This window comes from Aspergillus tanneri (assembly GCF_003426965.1).
Source record: "Aspergillus tanneri strain NIH1004 chromosome Unknown AapTan_2_pilon_pilon_pilon, whole genome shotgun sequence".
Lineage (NCBI taxonomy): Eukaryota > Fungi > Ascomycota > Eurotiomycetes > Eurotiales > Aspergillaceae > Aspergillus > Aspergillus tanneri.
This window is the reverse complement of record NW_022984629.1, coordinates 988,193-1,006,580: the sequence shown is the minus strand read 5'-3', so window position 1 is coordinate 1,006,580 and position 18,388 is coordinate 988,193. Positions and strand designations below refer to the sequence as shown.

At 44.9% G+C, this 18,388-nt stretch overlaps 3 protein-coding genes across 3 annotated transcripts; 1 reads left to right on the top strand and 2 right to left on the bottom strand.

The window, feature by feature from the left end:
- Positions 1 to 599: 599 nt before the first annotated feature.
- On the bottom strand, positions 600 to 1,958 carry ATNIH1004_000298 (uncharacterized protein; the record flags this gene model as incomplete). The annotated part of the gene is made up of 3 exons (XM_033565020.1): positions 600 to 1,208; positions 1,269 to 1,840; positions 1,889 to 1,958. The coding sequence occupies 3 exons, from the start codon at positions 1,956 to 1,958 to the stop codon at positions 600 to 602; spliced, it is 1,251 nt and encodes a 416-aa protein (XP_033430777.1).
- A 3,510-nt stretch (positions 1,959 to 5,468) lies between these two features.
- Positions 5,469 to 7,217, bottom strand: ATNIH1004_000297 (uncharacterized protein; the record flags this gene model as incomplete). Its single annotated transcript, XM_033565019.1, has 1 exon — positions 5,469 to 7,217. One exon carries the CDS (start codon positions 7,215 to 7,217, stop codon positions 5,469 to 5,471), a length of 1,749 nt encoding a protein of 582 aa, XP_033430776.1.
- An 8,395-nt stretch (positions 7,218 to 15,612) lies between these two features.
- BNI4 (uncharacterized protein) lies at positions 15,613 to 18,094 on the top strand (the record flags this gene model as incomplete). Its single annotated transcript, XM_033565018.1, has 4 exons — positions 15,613 to 16,626; positions 16,679 to 17,540; positions 17,597 to 17,985; positions 18,047 to 18,094. The coding sequence occupies 4 exons, from the start codon at positions 15,613 to 15,615 to the stop codon at positions 18,092 to 18,094; spliced, it is 2,313 nt and encodes a 770-aa protein (XP_033430775.1).
- Positions 18,095 to 18,388: the final 294 nt, after the last annotated feature.

Below are 18,388 nucleotides of genomic sequence, written 5' to 3'. Positions count from 1 at the left end.
GCCAAGCCGCGATGGACGTAAATGAGGTCGAGTCACATGATAACTGCATCGGGTTAGTCCTTCCATCCCTGGCGGCGAATGAATAATGAAATAGTATTGAGAACGAATATTCACATAGTTGGTGGTTTATTGAGGTGGTATGAGACAATAGGACTCGAGACATCTATGAATAGAACTGTACATGTATATTCACCCCATACAGAGCTCTCCCTGTAAATCTTATTCTCCGAAGATACGAGTAAATTTCACTACAGCAACCAGGTGTCACTTATCAGTATGTTTGAAGACAGTAACACCTTCAGATGAATACAATGCGAATCCGATTCTCCTTCAGTCCTACTCTATTGTAACCACAGGGTCATTCATTGATAAAAAGCCAAGATGATCATCCCGCATTCAGATGAAACTTGGGGTTAATTTCTGCCAAGGACAATGTCGTCATTCAATATGCACAACAGAAACATCACAAGTTGTGGGCACAATCATAAGAAAAAGGGGAATCAAGAAATAAGAAAGCAATGGGGAGAAAAATACACATATAAACCCTTCGAAAGCCATACAATCGACCGCCTCCATAGAACCCTGGCGCATCCCACCTTCTAGTCAAAGCCAGATACCCTACGTCGCCAGTCATCTCCTGTACGGAGCGCATCGACAACATCGATACGTTTGCCGATTCCAGTAGTTCCTTCCCTCTGCCACCAAGGGTCACCTTTATCCGCAAGAGTCGATTCATCCTCGCTGTCGACTAGTCCGCCTCGGCCGCCCTCATCACCCACGACGACAACAACTTGCCTAACCCATCCGGAAATATGGTGCACTGCATCTCCTTCTTTTCCCGCCAAAGACTCTTGGACATATACAATGTCAGGAGAGATATGTCGTACAAGGTGCACGTATCCTGTAGGGGTGTTGAACGGCATGATTGCGTTGGACTTCTCTACAATCGCTTGAGCCTGCGTATACATAGTCTTGAAGAGAGGCGTTATGCCTTCAGAATCATCCGCGGCTTGAGCACCTGGTGAAGGGAGTTCACCGGGAGATGCAGCCTCTTCGGGTGCGATATTTGAGTACGACGAAGTAACGGAGAGGGTAGGATGCGATCCATTACCCTGAGAAGGAGCATGTTTCAAGCCTGGTGAATAGATCATAACAAATATCTTAGCCATATCCGGGTTGACATGTTCAGGAAGATGCGACAGGATAGACTATCAAACATTGTCAGTGTCTTTCAATCCACGCAAACTTTTATTTGAGACGAGACATACCACGTAGTCGGACGTAAATTCTTCGGACTCGAGGTGTGAGGCTTCGGATGACACAACAATTGCCACAGTTTTCTTCCTTTTGTCAAGATGTGAAGGGCCACCAACTGCGCTGTGGCCGGGGAGGGCACCTTTCATAGCTGGGGCCGGCATATCCGGTTGCCCTCTGCGGCTGGTTCGATTTTCCACTTCTTCGGACCACCGTGAATGATCCTCGTAGTCTACCCTGTCCTCTTCTCGAATAGATGTTAAAGCACCACCCACAAATGCTCCTGCCGCGGCCACGCCGGCTGCAACTCGTTTGCTGGCACCGTCGAAGATCTGTTGGGGGCTGGGAGTGCGTCGCAAAGCCCCCTGCATCCGAGCCATCATACCAGCATCATCCGGGTGATCACCATGAATATCTGTCGCTGTCGTTCCAGCATAGTCTTCATCATACGTGCCGCGCGAAAGTCCCTCCCCGCTAGCACCGGGCGCTGGGAATCTTTCGTCGTCCCGGGGGTAATCACCGTCGTTATCATCATCTTCGCTCCGTTCGCTCCATATCCACGCTGCAACGCTGACAGTCGCAATACCTACAGTCAAGGCCAGGGGAACCCAGTATCCCAGGAATGTTCGCCTACCAGTCGAGCTGAAGCCAGTACCGGCTCCGACCCGCCGACGACGAGCATCCTGGGAATAAGGGAAAGACATTGCGGTCACTGAAGTCAATTAGAAGTAGCGCATAGAAACAAAGCAGTCGCCGTATATTCCAAAACACATTTCAAGTCGGCTCGAGCAGAGTGGGAGTTTGATTGTGGAAGAAGAGTAAGGAAAGGAGTGCGCAGCACAGGCTGGGCCTCGGAGGAGCCGAGAAACATGTGGCTGGAGATGCTCCCGCCCGTCTGTTTACCCGCGGTGTTTACGATTTACAGTATTGGCCGGGGTCAACCGCGCTGTTTGCATTGTTTGCTTGTATTCGCCGGTAAATATCCTTCGTGACTATTAGTGGCGGACCACCTGACCACCCACCGCCTTTCCGCCGGTGGGTGGTCGGCGGCCTACAGGCATTTTCACCCTAGAGGCAGATTTTTAAAATATTATCTTTTTGAAGCCATACAAACCACCCAACATGACTAAATTATCTGAAATTCATGATGGGCGTGTAGATGAAGCCGTCCGAGCTGCCCAGCAAATTAAAAAACCAAATATCGCTAAAATAGCGCGAGAATTCGGAGTTCCTTACCGCACGCTATACGGCCGCATCCACGATCATAAAAGTCTCGAAATGGTCGCCCCCTACAAATAAGGCGCTTGATCAATATCAGGAGACTGCCTTAGTCCAGTGGATTGCTAAAATGCGAGATCTTTATCTTCCCGTTACAATTACGCTTCTTATTAACTTTGCAAATCAAACATTAAAGCGGGTTGGATCCCTACGACGCGTCGATCGATCCTGGGCGTATCGCTTCGCTAAAGGCTTCCTCCTGACCTCCAACTTCGTCCAGAGATACAGAAAACGAAAGAAAAGAAGCGAATAGAAGCAGAGAATGTTGGAGAGCTTCAGTTTTGGTATAATCAGCTCGCAAATTTGCTTCGCGGGGTCCCCGATTATCTCGTGTATAACTTTGACGAGTGTGGATTTCAACCAGGCGAAGGAAAGAATCAAAAAGTGCTAGGGACAAAAGGAAAGAGGCCTCGCGATAATCCTAAAGCAGAGCATGCAGAGAATATAACTGCGCTTGAGTGTATTGCTGCAGATGGCTGGGTTATGACTCCGTTCTTTATTTTTAAAGGCCAAAAATTTATGGAGCGTTGGTACGATGATAAAGACATTCCAGAGGATTATTATACCGCGGTCTCTGATAAAGGCTATATTAATGATAAACTAATGATTGAATGGCTTCATCGATTCCATGAAGAGACCAAGAATCGTAAAAAAAAAGGGGAGAAACGTGTTCTTCTCTTTGACGGTCATACTTCTCATAAAACGCTCGAATTTATTCAACTCTGCGAGACCTACGAGATTCTTCCTTTCTGCTTTAAACCTCATACAACTCACCTCTGCCAACCGCTTGATGGAAAGCCCTTTCTTACATATAAAACACATTTTCGTAATGCGAATAATCTCATCGCGCAGTGGTGTGGGGTGCCGGGAGATAAATCGACTTTTTTACGAGATATCGCGGCCGTACGAGACAAGACTTTTAAGCAACGAATTATTCGCAACTCGTTTAAAGAACGCGGAATCTTCCCTCCAGATGGGTCCTCTATAATTAAAGCAATTGAGCAAACTTTACCGCCGATTCCAGAGATCTCCGCGCCCGATCTACGCGCGTACGGAGAGACTACGCCTCCTCCGAATCCTCTCTTTTAAGCGTTGAAAACACGCCTCCAAAACCGCTAAGCAAGTTGAAAAGAATCAGAAGAAGCTGCTTCATCTACTGGATAGCGTACAGATTAATCCTCGCGTTGAGCGCTGCTTGGAGCGCATATTTTATCAACAGAAACTTCAGTCGGAACAACTTAATATAATGAACTCTACTCTAGAGCGAATTGAAGCGGTTCAGGCACCTCGCCGCCGCCGCAGGGCTACTAAACGAGAGGTTCCACGCCTTGGAGATAGTGGTATACTACGCGTACGGGATGCAAATCGCTCTATTGCAGGTAGGAGAGCCAAAGAGGCGTTAAAAAGAAGAAGAAAGCGGATAAGGCATTTAAAGAGGCGTACGGCTTCGCCCCCCCCACGCCCCTGCTGCGGAAGATCAAAATCCTGTCTCCCATAGTGAAATGGCAGAGGAATCGGGTAGTCAGGTTTTTATTATGGATTCTACAGGTTCTAGGTGTTGAATTACGAATTGCTTCAAAAAATCTGCCTCTAGGGTGAAAATGCCTGTAGGCCGCCGACCACCCACCGGCGAAAGGCGGTGGGTGGTCAGGTGGTCCGCCACTAATACCCCTTACTTCATAGTAAAACGCGAACTGAGGCTGAGTCATATATCCTATCGGCACGTGATTATAGGATGTTTGTTGATAGTTTCAGGTTGCTGGGAAGATGACTTTGTGTTTCTCGTTTATTACTTATATACTATGGATGGTATTGAAATAATGCGCTAGACCGTACCTATCTGACGTCTCATCCCATCATTCGGCACTGGAGACGCCTTGTAATGATACCCTTCCCCTCTACTTTGTAAGCCGCGCCCTTCTTCTACACACATTCCAGCGTGGATTAAGTGCTTGCAAGGTACTACAATAACTAGGTACAACAGCTCGGAATTCCAATTCATTGCCATACCTCACTCTGTGCCCGTGCTCCAACAAGCTTCCAAGCTCTCATTCTATGTACGCCATGCGTCTTTCAACACCTTCAATTGTGAACTTGAGGAATTTCACAATGCGCTCATCCCGAAACCGAATCGCCCAATAGCGTGATATCCTTTGGACTGGAAAAAGTAGATGTCCACATTGCGATTGAAGCCTCTGTGCCCAACAAATTTCCATGGTCTAGTTGAATGCGCCAAACATAGCCCTTGTTACTCCTCCCGCTAGTCAGGCGCCGCTTGAGGCTGTCATATCGCAGAAACACCCATCTTACCTTCCTTCCTGCCCCTTTTGCGTCATATCTGATGCCTTGTAGTTGGGTTAAGTGTTTAATTCACGTTAGCTCCCATCTAGTGGATGGGGATAAAAAAATAATCCCCAAAGAAAAGACATCGAAGAGATTGAAATAATTTTCAGTAAAACTCTTTTCAATTATTCTTGAATGGTTCGTTTCCTTGATCCATGGCACATACATATACGCTTTTGATTATTCCGAAAATAAGTCATCCCCACGAAGAACAATCGAATAGAAGATTAAATATCCTCAACCCAGAGTGCCAGAAACACATCATAAGCTATTGAAAATGGGCTTGAATTAAAACAAGAAAAATGGTAGAGCCTTCACCTCCTGATGTTGATATCCTGCCGCTGAATCTGTTCAGTCCATCAAACAAGCGGTTTTCGAAAACAGCGATATAAGAGTTGAAGCTGCAATGCAAAATATCCGGGGTGATTTTACACCAAATACATACTGTATAGCGAACTCAGTGGTGCTGATTACATGTGTAAATTCAATCGTCGCTTAAAAACAAGCTGTGAGAATTTGTCGTCTTTTTCTTCCATGCGAACATGTTACTGCGATGAACTATCCGGAGTCAAATATATTGGTTGGCCTTTGCACTATTTCGCAACTGGCCGCTTGCGTTTGTGGCTTCGAGATGGGGTGTGGCTGTTTAGGTTGGCTTCAGCCGAATCCAGAGATCTACTGGGGTGTTCCGGTGTCATGATCATGGGGGCCTGTACTGAATGAGAAGAAACAGGTTCTCGGTTTCCCAACAGACCTAGTTCGATCTGCTTCTTGTCATTAGTTGGAGTTTTACCTTTCCACTTTCTCATAGTATACTCGGCCATAGGTGAGGAGGTTGAACTGCTAGAGTCCTCTGAATTAGGATAATTATGATGGTCCACTCTCTCCGGGGTCCGAGGCATTGGTACTGGGGTCATGAATACCCTATCAGGCCTTTCAAACTTAGGAAACAGATTGAGAGCATTGTAAGTATATTGGCGAGAGATGGACTGTCTCTTGCTCTCTTCTGATACCTGGGGTGCCTGGCCGGTCTGCTTATTGGCAGCAATTGCAGCTGAGAGTAACTGATTGTGAGAGCCGCGTCTAAGAGAGTTTGAAGTACCTGGCCGAAAATCCTGGTGAGAATTATGGAAGACCGGACTAATGCTCATATTGTGAGGCATCTCCATTGGAGAAACCATGGGGTTGTTGTATCCAAATTGATGATGATCAGTTTGGTGCTTGGTTTTTGCTTCCGGGGTCAGAGGTGTTTGCATAGTATTTCCTGCTGAGCGAAAAATGTCTGAATGGATAAAAGTGGCTTGCTGGTGACCGTTTGGTGCCCTAGTAATATCTCCAGCCGTCATGTATGCCCCCATTGTCTGGGCCAATTCGGGGTTCACTGTTAAGCCAAAGAGAGTATTAGGTTCTCTGAAGTTTTGTGAATCAGCGCCTTTTGATGCTATTGATATAGTAGAACCCTGTGTCCCATTTAGTGACGTCTCACATTCCGAGGGGTGTATCCAGTCAGATACATTTTCACAAAAAGAGATCATGCTAGAATAGTGCTCAGCTGCCTGGCCAGGACTCAGAATCATTTGTGTACTCAAAACATTATCTAGTGACAGAGGGGTTTTGATTCCAAATTGGTCTCCTAACTGGCCCGATGGTACTTTTTGCCTCAAACTCACAGGACTTTCCCTAGTGCTGGATGCTTTTGTCGAGCGAGAGTCAGATATTTTATCGCTAGAGTATTGTGAAGTGGCGTAGTACGATGGGTCTCTTTCTTGTTTATTCTTCATAGCACCCGTGGCTAATGGTAGGAAGCCCGTCATAGAGGAAGACACAAAGAAAGAGCCGCTGGAAGGGCGGAAATCCTTCGGTGATTCTTTCAGAGTCCAGTAATTGGTGGGGTCTATTCGCTTTTCCCAAGCAAGCTCGAGATCGAATTCATAGCCTGGATTCAATGCATGACATTTGCACCCACCAGCTAACTGGTGTACTAGCTGCTCCATCGACAAGATGTAATTGTCTCTCTGAATATTGCAAATTCCTGGCTGACCCCACCGTCTGTGGTCTCCTCGAGAATAAAAGCACGCAACTCTGTCTAAAAAACCGTACTCGTATGCGGACGCATCGAGAATAAATTCAAGATTTTGTATAGTCAATATGAGTCGCTTCGCATTCTCTATGTTCTTTCGGCACGGATGGTCTGGCTGTTGCTGGCATAGCCAGCAGGTATAGTCGACAAGAGACGCTGTTGCAGTATCTTCGCTATGGGTGCCTACACCCTTAAACGGGCAGGTCAGGTATGAGACAATGAGATGGCTGCAAGCATACCAAAAAACAATCATCTGACACATAGTGACAATATGTTGCTAGTGTGATAGGCTTATACACAGTACAGAATGCAAGACCAGATGTAATAAAGTGAAGTTGGCAATAATCTCCAATGCGTTTATTAGTCTGGAATAAATCTCTGCGACAAAGTAAATGCTGATGGTCTGAGAGGAGGGAAAAGAAAAAAGTTAAATGCCGTCGTTGTCGGAGCTGCTGGCAACAGTGGTCTGTATTCACTCTCACAGAGAGATTCCAACAACACAGTGAAGTGATTTAAGTGCTTCAAACAGAGAGCCAGGTATACATAATTTAAAAGCTCAAACAGCAGCAGGAGGAACCTGTCCTAGACAGAGTCTTAGCAGAAGGAGTTACACTATTTCATAGAGCAAAAAAATGATAAAGATACAGATAGGGCTAGGCACCTGCCTTATCGAGTCATGTTGACGCTATTAATACTATTAATATATACATCGATATTACTTGATGGCCAACATCGCTTTAATTCAATGCATTTATGAACTCTGTAGAATTCTAATATGCAATAATCACATCTATATTACCCAAATACTTCGCCTATCTGTAGGAAGTAGGATTAGAACAGCCATAAGGTTTTATTTTTTGTTCTCTCCTTTAATGAAGAGGCTTTATTGTATACTTCTGATATGCAGAGGAGCACGGTCAATTTTATATTCTTATTCCTTATATAGAGTTCATCACTGCATTGAAGGAGTTAGAAATGGTATAATTTCATGAAATCACCCCTACTAAATTAACTATCAGTTTATAACAGCTAAATATTTATTGGCTTCAATCTCAAAATGCACGTGCAAGGGCAGTTAGCATGCTGACCTGTATACGATATTTATAGATCTGTTTCATCCAGAAAGTAAAGGATCTACAAATAACCCTTACAAGGGAAAGACTCGTCGATTGCGTATAATCAGTCTGCAATATTAACCAGCTTACTTCAAGCTGATTTGCTAGTTGAACTCAACGTTTAAGGTATCATGAGGCTGCAATGATTGCGAAACAATTGTCAAGAATATACTCAAAGAAATCTGTGCTTGGTTGTGTATGTTCGCGGATAGCAAATTTTATATTCTGTCATGGCTGGACTTGATGCCTATTAGCTAATTGGAAGGTTTATGTTATGCGTGGCTTTGGCGACTTTAGGTATCACTGCATAAACTATTTTTGGTTGAAGATATTCAGTTGCCTTCTGAGTGCTGAAGTAATAAACTTAACCATTTAATTATGCATTTATATATGCAAACAACAACTTCTACTTGGAATCAAGAATGTCACTTACATTAGGCACTCTGTATCAGAAATAGTTATCCGATTCTCAGTGAATAGCCATTGATATACACTCTGTATTGTGGACCACAAGGGTGGGTCGAGGTTGGGTCTACCATGCAGAATGCCCAGTATCTACTCCGTAGTACGGAGTATTCCGAAAGCATACACTATGGTTCCTTGGCTCGCCAAACGTGATATTATAACTTGCAGCAACACAAAAAAAAGAAAAGAAAAGAAAAGCATGTGATTAGATAGTAGGAAGTAGACAAAAGTCTAGATGTCCTTGCCCAGCACTACTTTAATAGCATCCCGAAAACATAGCAAGTCCACTTGAGACTTTATCAACAGCTAGCTTATCGGCAAAATTATCTCCGGTGGATCTGCATCAGCCGCCCCCTCCTGGCGCTTTTGTCTTCGGTCGCGACCCCGCTTGGTGGCTTTCCGGTTGCAGCGTCATGCAGAAACCCACTAATTGAGGGCCTGGAAACTTTACCAAATACCAACTATTTTGCTATCCAAATAACACCAATCGGAGATCGAGAAAGGTGGTTCTGGCTGACGTTACTGATGGAGTGAATGGGACAATAGGGGCTTGTGAATGGAGGGTGATGCCGCTGCTAGTAGGAATGGACCTCGGGAGCAGTCATATGATCAGTATTCATCCATATATGAGGGACTTGTTAGTACTTCTCGACTACGCTTGCTTCGTGGCCGACCCGTGCATACCTAGTTATGAAATACAAGGATTAATCCAACTGTCCGTCCGGACACACGGGTTATTCCAAGCCAATGTGCGGAGTAAAGCAAAGTTGTATCGGTGTTTGATGTTGGCCTAGCCCTGCTGCCTGCAATGCATAGTGAACTGTCCGGTCTGATCGGTGAGATATTACTGTACTAGATATGTATGGATTAAAGAGATCTTAATCTGAACAACATTTGCGGGCTAGCCAAAGAGTAGATGTATTGCGTCTAGCATGTATTCCTGGAATTGCTTTATTGGGTTGTGCATATTTTTGCAAAAATTGCGATGTACTGTATTCATCTTATCGCACTCTGGATGGAACTGTAGTGTTCTTTTAGCATACCAATTGGTCAAGCCACCAATGCGGGGAGAAATGTATCTTCTGCCTAAAGCCTGTTGAGGGCAATGAATTGATTCGCATAGTTCAGGTCAATGATTAACTAAGGTGCGAAATTCCTAGTGCAAATACTGAAATTACTTATACTGTTGTAATAATTAGTTCGTACGTGGAGTGCTTATTTCTAAATCCAGCTGTGGTAATAGTAATGTTGACAAGTATACTTATGGCCGTCTATCAGACCATTCTTACTACCCCATATTGCTTGAAGAAGTCCCGGATCCAAGTGAATTCAATTAACAAATAGGTAGTAGTCTGCTGTACTCCACATTTTCATTTCCCCAGATAACTATCTTGTACACGGTACATATAATACGCGACATTCCATGTTATTCATTACTCCGACAAGGATTATGATCGGCTTTTATTGGATCCTAGGCACTCTCCGAGTAAGATGTTAGCCTGCTCGGTTCCAGCCCCCATGGCTCCATAGAGAGTAGGTACCTGGGAGGGGTAAGCATTGTCAACCCAGCGAACATGTCAGTGGTCCGTTGTATATATTAACCGCCAAAAATTTATTGAGCAACCTGTCGTCCTTATTAATAATTAATCTGTTTGAATAAAAGTACTCTATACAGGGATTAGATTTCGACACATGCCACCTCGACAAAACCCGGGTTTCCTACGGAGTAAATAATTATCCTTAGAGGACGTGCAGTCCGTTCAGGTTAATCAATCACGCACGGGCTCCAATTACTTTTTCCTTTCCCTTTTAACACAGTCAGGAACATGTTGTACTGTGCTCCATACATAATGGTATAATCATAGGTATCATAACACTATGCTGAGCTTGAATCCTGCTTGAATCATTTATAATAGTTTTATGAAGAAAAGATAGTACCCGTAGTTGCTAGATAAATGCATTGGAAGCTACGTACTATTACCCGAGGGATTTCAGCAAAAGAGAAATATTAAGAGATACTCTTGCACATATATTATATCCATGCTTATGACACATAGACAACAAATACTAAACACTCAGGAAATATCTGGTTAATTTAAGCCCTTCCCCTTAAGAAGCGTTCAACTGCGAATCGCCGTTGGGGTACTGTGCAAGTAACATGTGGCAGTGTGGCTGTATTAGTCTTGTACCATACATACACATAGTTTGGTACGCATCAGATGGTGTAATCTCCGTGCCTAATTCCTCCAACCGAAAGCCTCCCAGAAAAGAGCAGGTTTCATCTCCCACTGGTTTCTACTATCAATGTCCGACCAAAATAAATAAAACTCCACATCCACGGATTGTCGTCTTTGGCCTTTATAATTATACTAAAACTAGCTAAACCATGGATAATGGCACGGTGTTTGTAAGAGTATCTAACTCAGTCCGCATCATACGAGAAATTAAGGTACTTGATCTCCTCGGTATGCGTGTTGCAACATATTAACTTATGAGAACCAGTTTCATATGCCCAACTACGGAGTATATTTTATTAGTCACTGTTTTTCGGTCTCCCCACTCTCCTGGTTCCGTTTAAGTAGGAGGAAAATACCTAACCTCCGATTGCGGGGCATTCGCATGACTTTGTTCCATGGTCTCTATCTACCCTAGATGACTTTATTCAGTAGATACTGTAGATACTCTTCCAATGATAAGGCCTTCCATGGCCCGACTTTTTGAAGAAAAAATCGCCTGGCGCTGTTGAACTACCTCGTCTGTGATAAAGGTGCTCAACATGGTCGGAAAATCTTTTAAGAGTTACACTACTCCGTATGTAGATAGAGAGTTTTCTTTCTATACGAACGGCAGGTTGTGGAGAAAAGGGTTGCCAAGCAATTGAAGGAAGCCTGAAACTTGATCGATAAAAATCAATGATATGCACCCGCCACTGACTGTCAGGTTGAGTGACGCGGTTGGAGAGCAAACCCCCGAATCAAATGCTGGATTGGCGACGTTGTTGTCGATCACGCGGGAACTCCTTACATGGATCTGCGCCGGCCGCGTCTAGCTGCTAGCAGTACTTACCGAGACTCCGCACTGGTGTTAAATTCATATACGCAATGGTCTAATCTGATTAAGGCCATATAAAATGAGGTCAGTGAGCTGTAGAGGTTACAAGCGAAAGCACGACTGTAGAGCGACGTAGCTTCTGAACAGAGTAGGTAGACATTGCTCGTGCTCCCCTCACATTCTATGACCGAGTTAATGGAGGTGGAAAAGCGGAAAACTGAAAAGAGTGGGCCGCACATTATCTAGCCTGCATAGTGCAACCGAGAACCATGGAGTACGAGTGTTAGCATGGTCTGATGTGAAGGAGGGGGGAAAGGGCTCGGTAAGAATCAAATTTTTAATAAGAAAAGGTGGAGGAAGCTTTGGTGAATCCATGATACTATTTATCTCAACACGCACTAACAAAAAAACAAAGTGGTAAGAAGGAAAAAGAGAGAGTGCTTCGAAGGTTAAATCATCTAAATGACGAGGCTATTGAATCCTTTGAAGCTCTCCTCGCTTCGTGTTGCCATGATCTACATGTAGAATCTTGGGGAAGTTTAAATCGCGTGTGTAGGCATGGCGGTTGCTCAACACAGCAAAGACAACAAAATTTTTTTTTCAGTTATTAACACAAAAGACGCTATATTTCAGCTTCCTACGTATTATCCCTGTTCTATCTTTTAGCTTCATCAACTGGAATATGTGCTGCAAGGATATATATATATAATGGCTCCAAGAAAATGGACATGTGCTGGAACCCGAATGAGGGGGTCATTCTTAGATCAGTTATTTAGAGAAGAATTACCATTACATAGTATCCAGAAGTTAACAGTGACAATGCATTACATTTGCATAAAAGCTCGAATTTTGACCTAATAATTAACTGTACGTATGTCTGGAGTACACCAGCCTTGTTCACAACCAGCCAGGCTTTCAATTTTGCCTGCCTTTTTTTTTTTAAAAAAAGAATTTTTTTTTATTTTTTTTGCTTTTCTTAACGCCCTGCCACAATCTACAATAGACGTAGGTGGTAAATTTATACTCACATAGTACACGCCACGACGGATATACATCCCTGTGGACAAAATTAGAATATCTTCTGCGGGGAAAAGCAATAGCGTGCGATTGGTTTATATCAAGATAACTGACATTGTATATACAAACTGTAGTATATTCTCTGCTCTTCGTATATGTTTGCGTTTTCGTTAGGATCGGCTTCGGGTTCGGCAATTTTTCCAGACAGGGAAAGGATTCCACGGTAGAGGGCCGGAAGTGTAAGAGCCTGTGACAACTGACAGTGCGCCATACTAGTTGATTCATGACTCTTTAATATACAAGGTATGACAATTAGGTTCGATGGGACCCATGGAAATCTATCGCGGGAAATTCCCACTGGGCGAGATAGATTGGGATGGATTGGGCCATGGTTGAAATGAAAGAAGCTCCGGTACCTGGAACATGAATGAGACGAACAGAAGCAGAGGAAGAGCTGCCCTAAACTGGCCAGCCTTTCACTTGGACTAGAGATCCATAGCAGTGTAGGCTCTCTATAAGCAGTGAATGAATGAGTGGATGACAAAAGTCTGGAGAAAGAATCTTACTAGTAGCAGTAGCCAAATTATGGAGTTCGGGCAGCATACCCGTAACTAAGCCGCTACCTAAGTGAAATGCCACGCGTTCGGCACATCATTAAGAACTATTTAGTCCCTTGGTATGGAGTACGGAGTAGATTTATAAGATAAAGAAATGAGTTCTTGCTAGACGACTCAATCAGCATCCTCCTTCGCTAGAGAGTAGGGTGCTCCTTGATTAGTGCCTCCACAGATGGGGCACTAGCTATCTCCAGGCGGTTTCTCCGAGCTTCCGTGCGTTGGGTTTCGGAGGTGAATCCTGCTCAGCATTGATCGTTACGGCTAATAGTTTTATTAGTTAACCTTGTGGTCGCAAATCAATGTCTAATTTGCTCAGCAGTTGGCTGGAAATTAGTGAGTAAATGATCCATGGTATTATGCATTCGGAACGTTTTTGGTTAGGGACTCTATCTCTCCATCTTTCTATTTGTCGCATTAGCGTGTAAACGAAAAAAAAAAAAAAAAAGAATTAACTATTCATCATTTTCAAGTTGTCCTGACATACTCGGTGTAGTGATCTTGTGATAAACCACAGGAATGTTCCAAGGCTGGAGGACATAGAGAGATATGTACTCTGTAAATGCGTCACCCCCTAAATCCCACAGCGTCCATGAGTAAAGATGTATTCGTAGACATCTTCAGTTAAATCGAGTTTTCTGGCCGTTCATCACTAATAGCAACGTACTCTGTACATTCCACGCGGATTGAGTGGGTTGGTGTTGTAGTTAGGGGGTCCTTGACCCGCTTTCGTATCTACCTAGTATACTGGTGGTAGTATTATTGGTATCATTACTGAAGTAAAACCGTAGAACGGAGTATCTATGTTGATCTCTTACCTGTACAATGACTTTGCTAGATTTACCCACCTCCACAGGTAACTGCCTACTTACCTAGGTGGGTAAGAGATACTACAGTGTACACGCTGTATACAATTACATACAGTACCGCCCCAAGGTTCCATGTCTTACCTATGAATGGATGAGTGGTTGGCTGATTATGGAGTAGTGCTCCTGCTATTATTATTAGAAGGAGATCCAGGAGAATTTATAGTCACATAGATTAATATAATAATAGTTGTCTAATAGTTTTGCTTTTTTTTTCTATTTTTTCTTTAAGAAACTATTTTTCCCTATTGTACAGCTGTACACAGAACTCCGTACAGATCAAAAACTTTTATTTTCTGGTATGACTTGCAGCTGCAATAATAGTAATCATGGAATAATAATAGCTACTTTTCAATAATTAAGCTCCTGAACATCACCACTTCTGCCAATAATTTTTTTTTCTCTAATTTTCATTACTGTCGATAATTATTATTCTGAGAGGAAATACGATCGATTGAATTTCCCCTCTCGTGGATTTTGTAGCACTTTTCAGATCTTTTCTTTACATTTTCCTTTCCTTTTACTTAGTACTTTTATTTATTTATTAAACCAATTAAGAAAATTAAAGGGGAAGACATTAGAAGGAAAAGTGCTAGAGAAGGAGAGGTGAGCAATTGGTGTGGTGCTCCCATCTCGCCCTTCTCTGGTCCGTCAGTCTCCGCCTGTCAGTCTCCCGTAAAGTGACTAGCATCCATTCCACCCAACCTCACCTCCCCCCATTATCTCCCTATTCCCTTCCCTTTTCTTTCCACGCCTTCAACCCCTCTTGCTCATTCTTCTCTTCTTTTACCTCACGCCCCCCCCCCGGTCCATCTCATCCCATACCCCTGGTCCAGTGAACGGCCTGTCTTCTGGTTCTAACAGAAGATAAGGTGCCATTCTAAGGATCTGGTAACTCCTTTTCTCTTTCTAAACTGTTCGTTTCTGGCTTCTATTTTCTTCCTCCCCTTTTCTTCTTGTTCTTTTAATCCCATTTACCTTAAAAATCAATTTGTACATGGCTCGTCCGCTCTAGAAAGCACCTGCCATCCTGGAGTCTTGGTTCCTGACGTCTCAACCCGTCGCCAGCTCCTTCGATCGTCCGATTCGAGCCTTTCGTTTAGTTTCGACATCATTCATTTCGCATTTACTTGAGCGTGTTTTTAATCATTGTATCTGTATAATCTACCTTTGCATTTATTAGAACAGGTACTGTCACCCAACATATTCTCTCCCTGGGAGGTGCACGCGCACTATTCGTTTAAATCAATCCACAGCCGTCGATCGCTGAACCAATCCTGAAAGTGCGTTGGTCTTCTTGTGCAATCCTAACTGACAACCGCGTGGCACAGGAACTCATCCGTTTTCATTCATCGTTTCTTCTTCTCCTACATTCTCCCTCTCGAGTTACTTCTGGCACTAGACCGATCGATTTTCCTTGACTTGGGTCCTGCGGATTTTAGCGAGTGCACCTGTCAAGATCTTGTCCTACAGACGTCGCCAGCTACGCGTCAGACCCCTCTTCTGTCCGAATATAGGACAAAAGCATCATGGCTGCGTTGGTTCAGACGATTCCTCAACAAAGTGGCACGGTTCCAGTGCTTCAGACTCGCCCATCGTCATCGTCGGGCACTTTCACAACCCCGTCTCAAACGTCGCAACAGCAGAACTCAAGGAATCCGACCATGTCTTGGAACACATACAATACAGTGGGTAGCTCGGGCAGCTACAGAGCAGGCCACCCGGTTGTGGCCCCTTACGCCTTTACCAGCACACCCAACCTCTCCAATTCAGCCAATGTACAGAACCGCCAGTCGTGGTCCCCCAATCTGAGGCCGGAACAACGAACTTCCTCTTCCCCTTCCGTCTCTCAGACGTCTTCTAGTCTCCCCTATGTCGGAGTCAACTCGCGATCGGCCAATCACCTTGCAGCTGGTTCTGTATCCACTTCATCATCCAATTCTTCCATACAGTCACACGTCTCGAAAGACGATACGGCCCTTCCATCAAGGCAGTTGCGTAGTGAAACTCCCCTTCGCCCTCTATCTACTGTCAATCTGCCATCTCCATCGTCATCTTTTATGAACATTTCCTCTCCTACCGTCCGCCCCTCTCCTGATCGTTATCGTCGCGGAAGTCGACGACCCGATAGCATAGCTTGTACACAGCCTACTGCTTCGACGAATGGTGCAGGGTTGTTGACGCGCTCTGTTTCAGGAACCTTGGATGACAGCACATCACAGTCGAGCATAAATAGTGCATCTGTATCGAACACTTCCCTACAGGAACCACGGAATCAAGGCCACAATCGGGTGTCCAGTGCTGATGATACGTCGCGCGGAGAGAAGCCCCAGCCGGAATTGGCCAAGAGATATAGGCGACGAAGCTGGGGAACTATGGATAATGCTGGTCTCATTAACCTACAACTTCATTTACCGACATCGTCGCCGACCCCATCAGCAGGCGGTAATGATTACTTTGATTCGAACCATCGACCACGGTCGGCTCAATCACACCGAGATGTTAGTGGAAGTATTCACTCGGCTCACTCCTCTTCCTCTTCAGTAAGTTCACTCCGTGGAACGCCTCATTAGGGCTCTAACGAATATCGATTAGGTCCGTGAACCAGGACTCACAGAATCCGCGTCTTCTCCCAGCAAAGCTCCTACCAAACTTGAAGAGGCGAAACGTACCCCCAAGCCATCACCGTTATCCCAACCTGTTACTGTAGATTCCACACTCCCAAACCAGCCTACCCAGCCCGAGCAGAAAGAAAAGCCTGATCCGACGGAGAGCGCCGCCACTCAAAGATTGGCTGAGATAAAAAACGAGCCTAGGAGGCTTGGAAAGTCTCGCCTGAGAAGGGCATTCTCATTTGGAAGTGCTTCAGAGCTCCTTAAAGCCTCTGCCCAGACTAGTGCGGGGAAGAGGGAGGCCGTTGCCCTTGAGAACGCTCGAAGGGAACTGCTTCATGAAGAACTGGGCCCAGAGCAGGCAGCCATAGCAGAGCAGCAGGAAGCAAGTGGCCTGGGGGAGAGCATTTACTCACACCACCAAGGTCACTTCTTCAATAACTCCACAGATAATCTGTCTGTATCTTCAACAGCATCCTCTGCGTCAATCATGCTTCGAAAAATGGGCAAGGGAATGAAGCGGTCTACAAGGTCTCTTGTTGGGCTGTTCCGCCCTAAGTCCGTTATAAGCACATCCTCCATGGACGGCGTGCCCGCTGAACCAATGGCGCCCCAGTTATCTGTTGTCAATATTGAAGCTGAAAGGAAGAGTGTGACTGTTAACCCGGACCCACAAGATCTTCCTCGTGGTGGAACTGTCTTTCCGAAGGTAGAACCGAATGCCCTGGAGGCATCGGGTCTTGAAGAGAGCACGATAGACAAGTCGCAATCGCGTAAAAGCATTGTTGGGGGAGCTAGAGAGCGAGCGGAAGTTTTGGCTGCAGTCCGCAAGGGTATTCTGAAGAGTGAGTTGCTCTGCAGTTTTCAGAGTAGATTGCAACTAACAATTACTGCGCTTTAGAAGCACATTCTGATGTCCTGCACAACACATCATTTAACAGAACATCTGAAGGCTGTCAGAACCTTAGCAGCAACGACACTCCTCATTCTAGTGCTCCCAGTACCCCAGAAGATCAAACACGAGCTGGAAATCGGCGTCCGGAGACTGTCAGGATTGCTGGCGATGATGACTTCATATCAGATGTGCGATTTACTGGTGCGGAAAGCAAAAGTTCTCCTATCACCCCGCAGCCAGTAGCTCCGAAGAGCCTTGTCTTCAGCCCCCGGATCCAGTTCCATGAGACTTGGCCGAGCGGGGAGTATGATCGTCGAGGGGACATCGCTACGTGCAACCGCCTGACCCCACTCCTGGCCCAGCAGATCAAAGAAGAGCTGAACAACTTCAAGATGGTTAGTCTCAACCCACGTTTGTGCCCTCTTTCCACCCTGGAAAATCACTGACACTCCATAGGAGATGGAAGTTCATGAGACCTCCAAAATTTATACCCATTTCCTCTAAACGGTTGCATTTCGAACGGCGTTCTTTTACTTAATTCCCGGACGACTTCCGTGTGAATTTCTCTCTGGATGGCTGTTGGATTTATGACTAGTGCAGTACGCAGCCTTGGAGTCAACTTAGTAGTAGACATGCTTTCTCGTGTTAGAGCCGCATTTTGGTTGTGCCTTCAGCTCGATGTCGGGGCTTTGCAAATGCTCGTTTTGATATCCCGAGAATCTTTTATTTCCTGACTCAAGACTTTGACCTTTTTTTTTTTTTTTTTTTCAATATCTCCTATAGGTTACTACGGCGTTG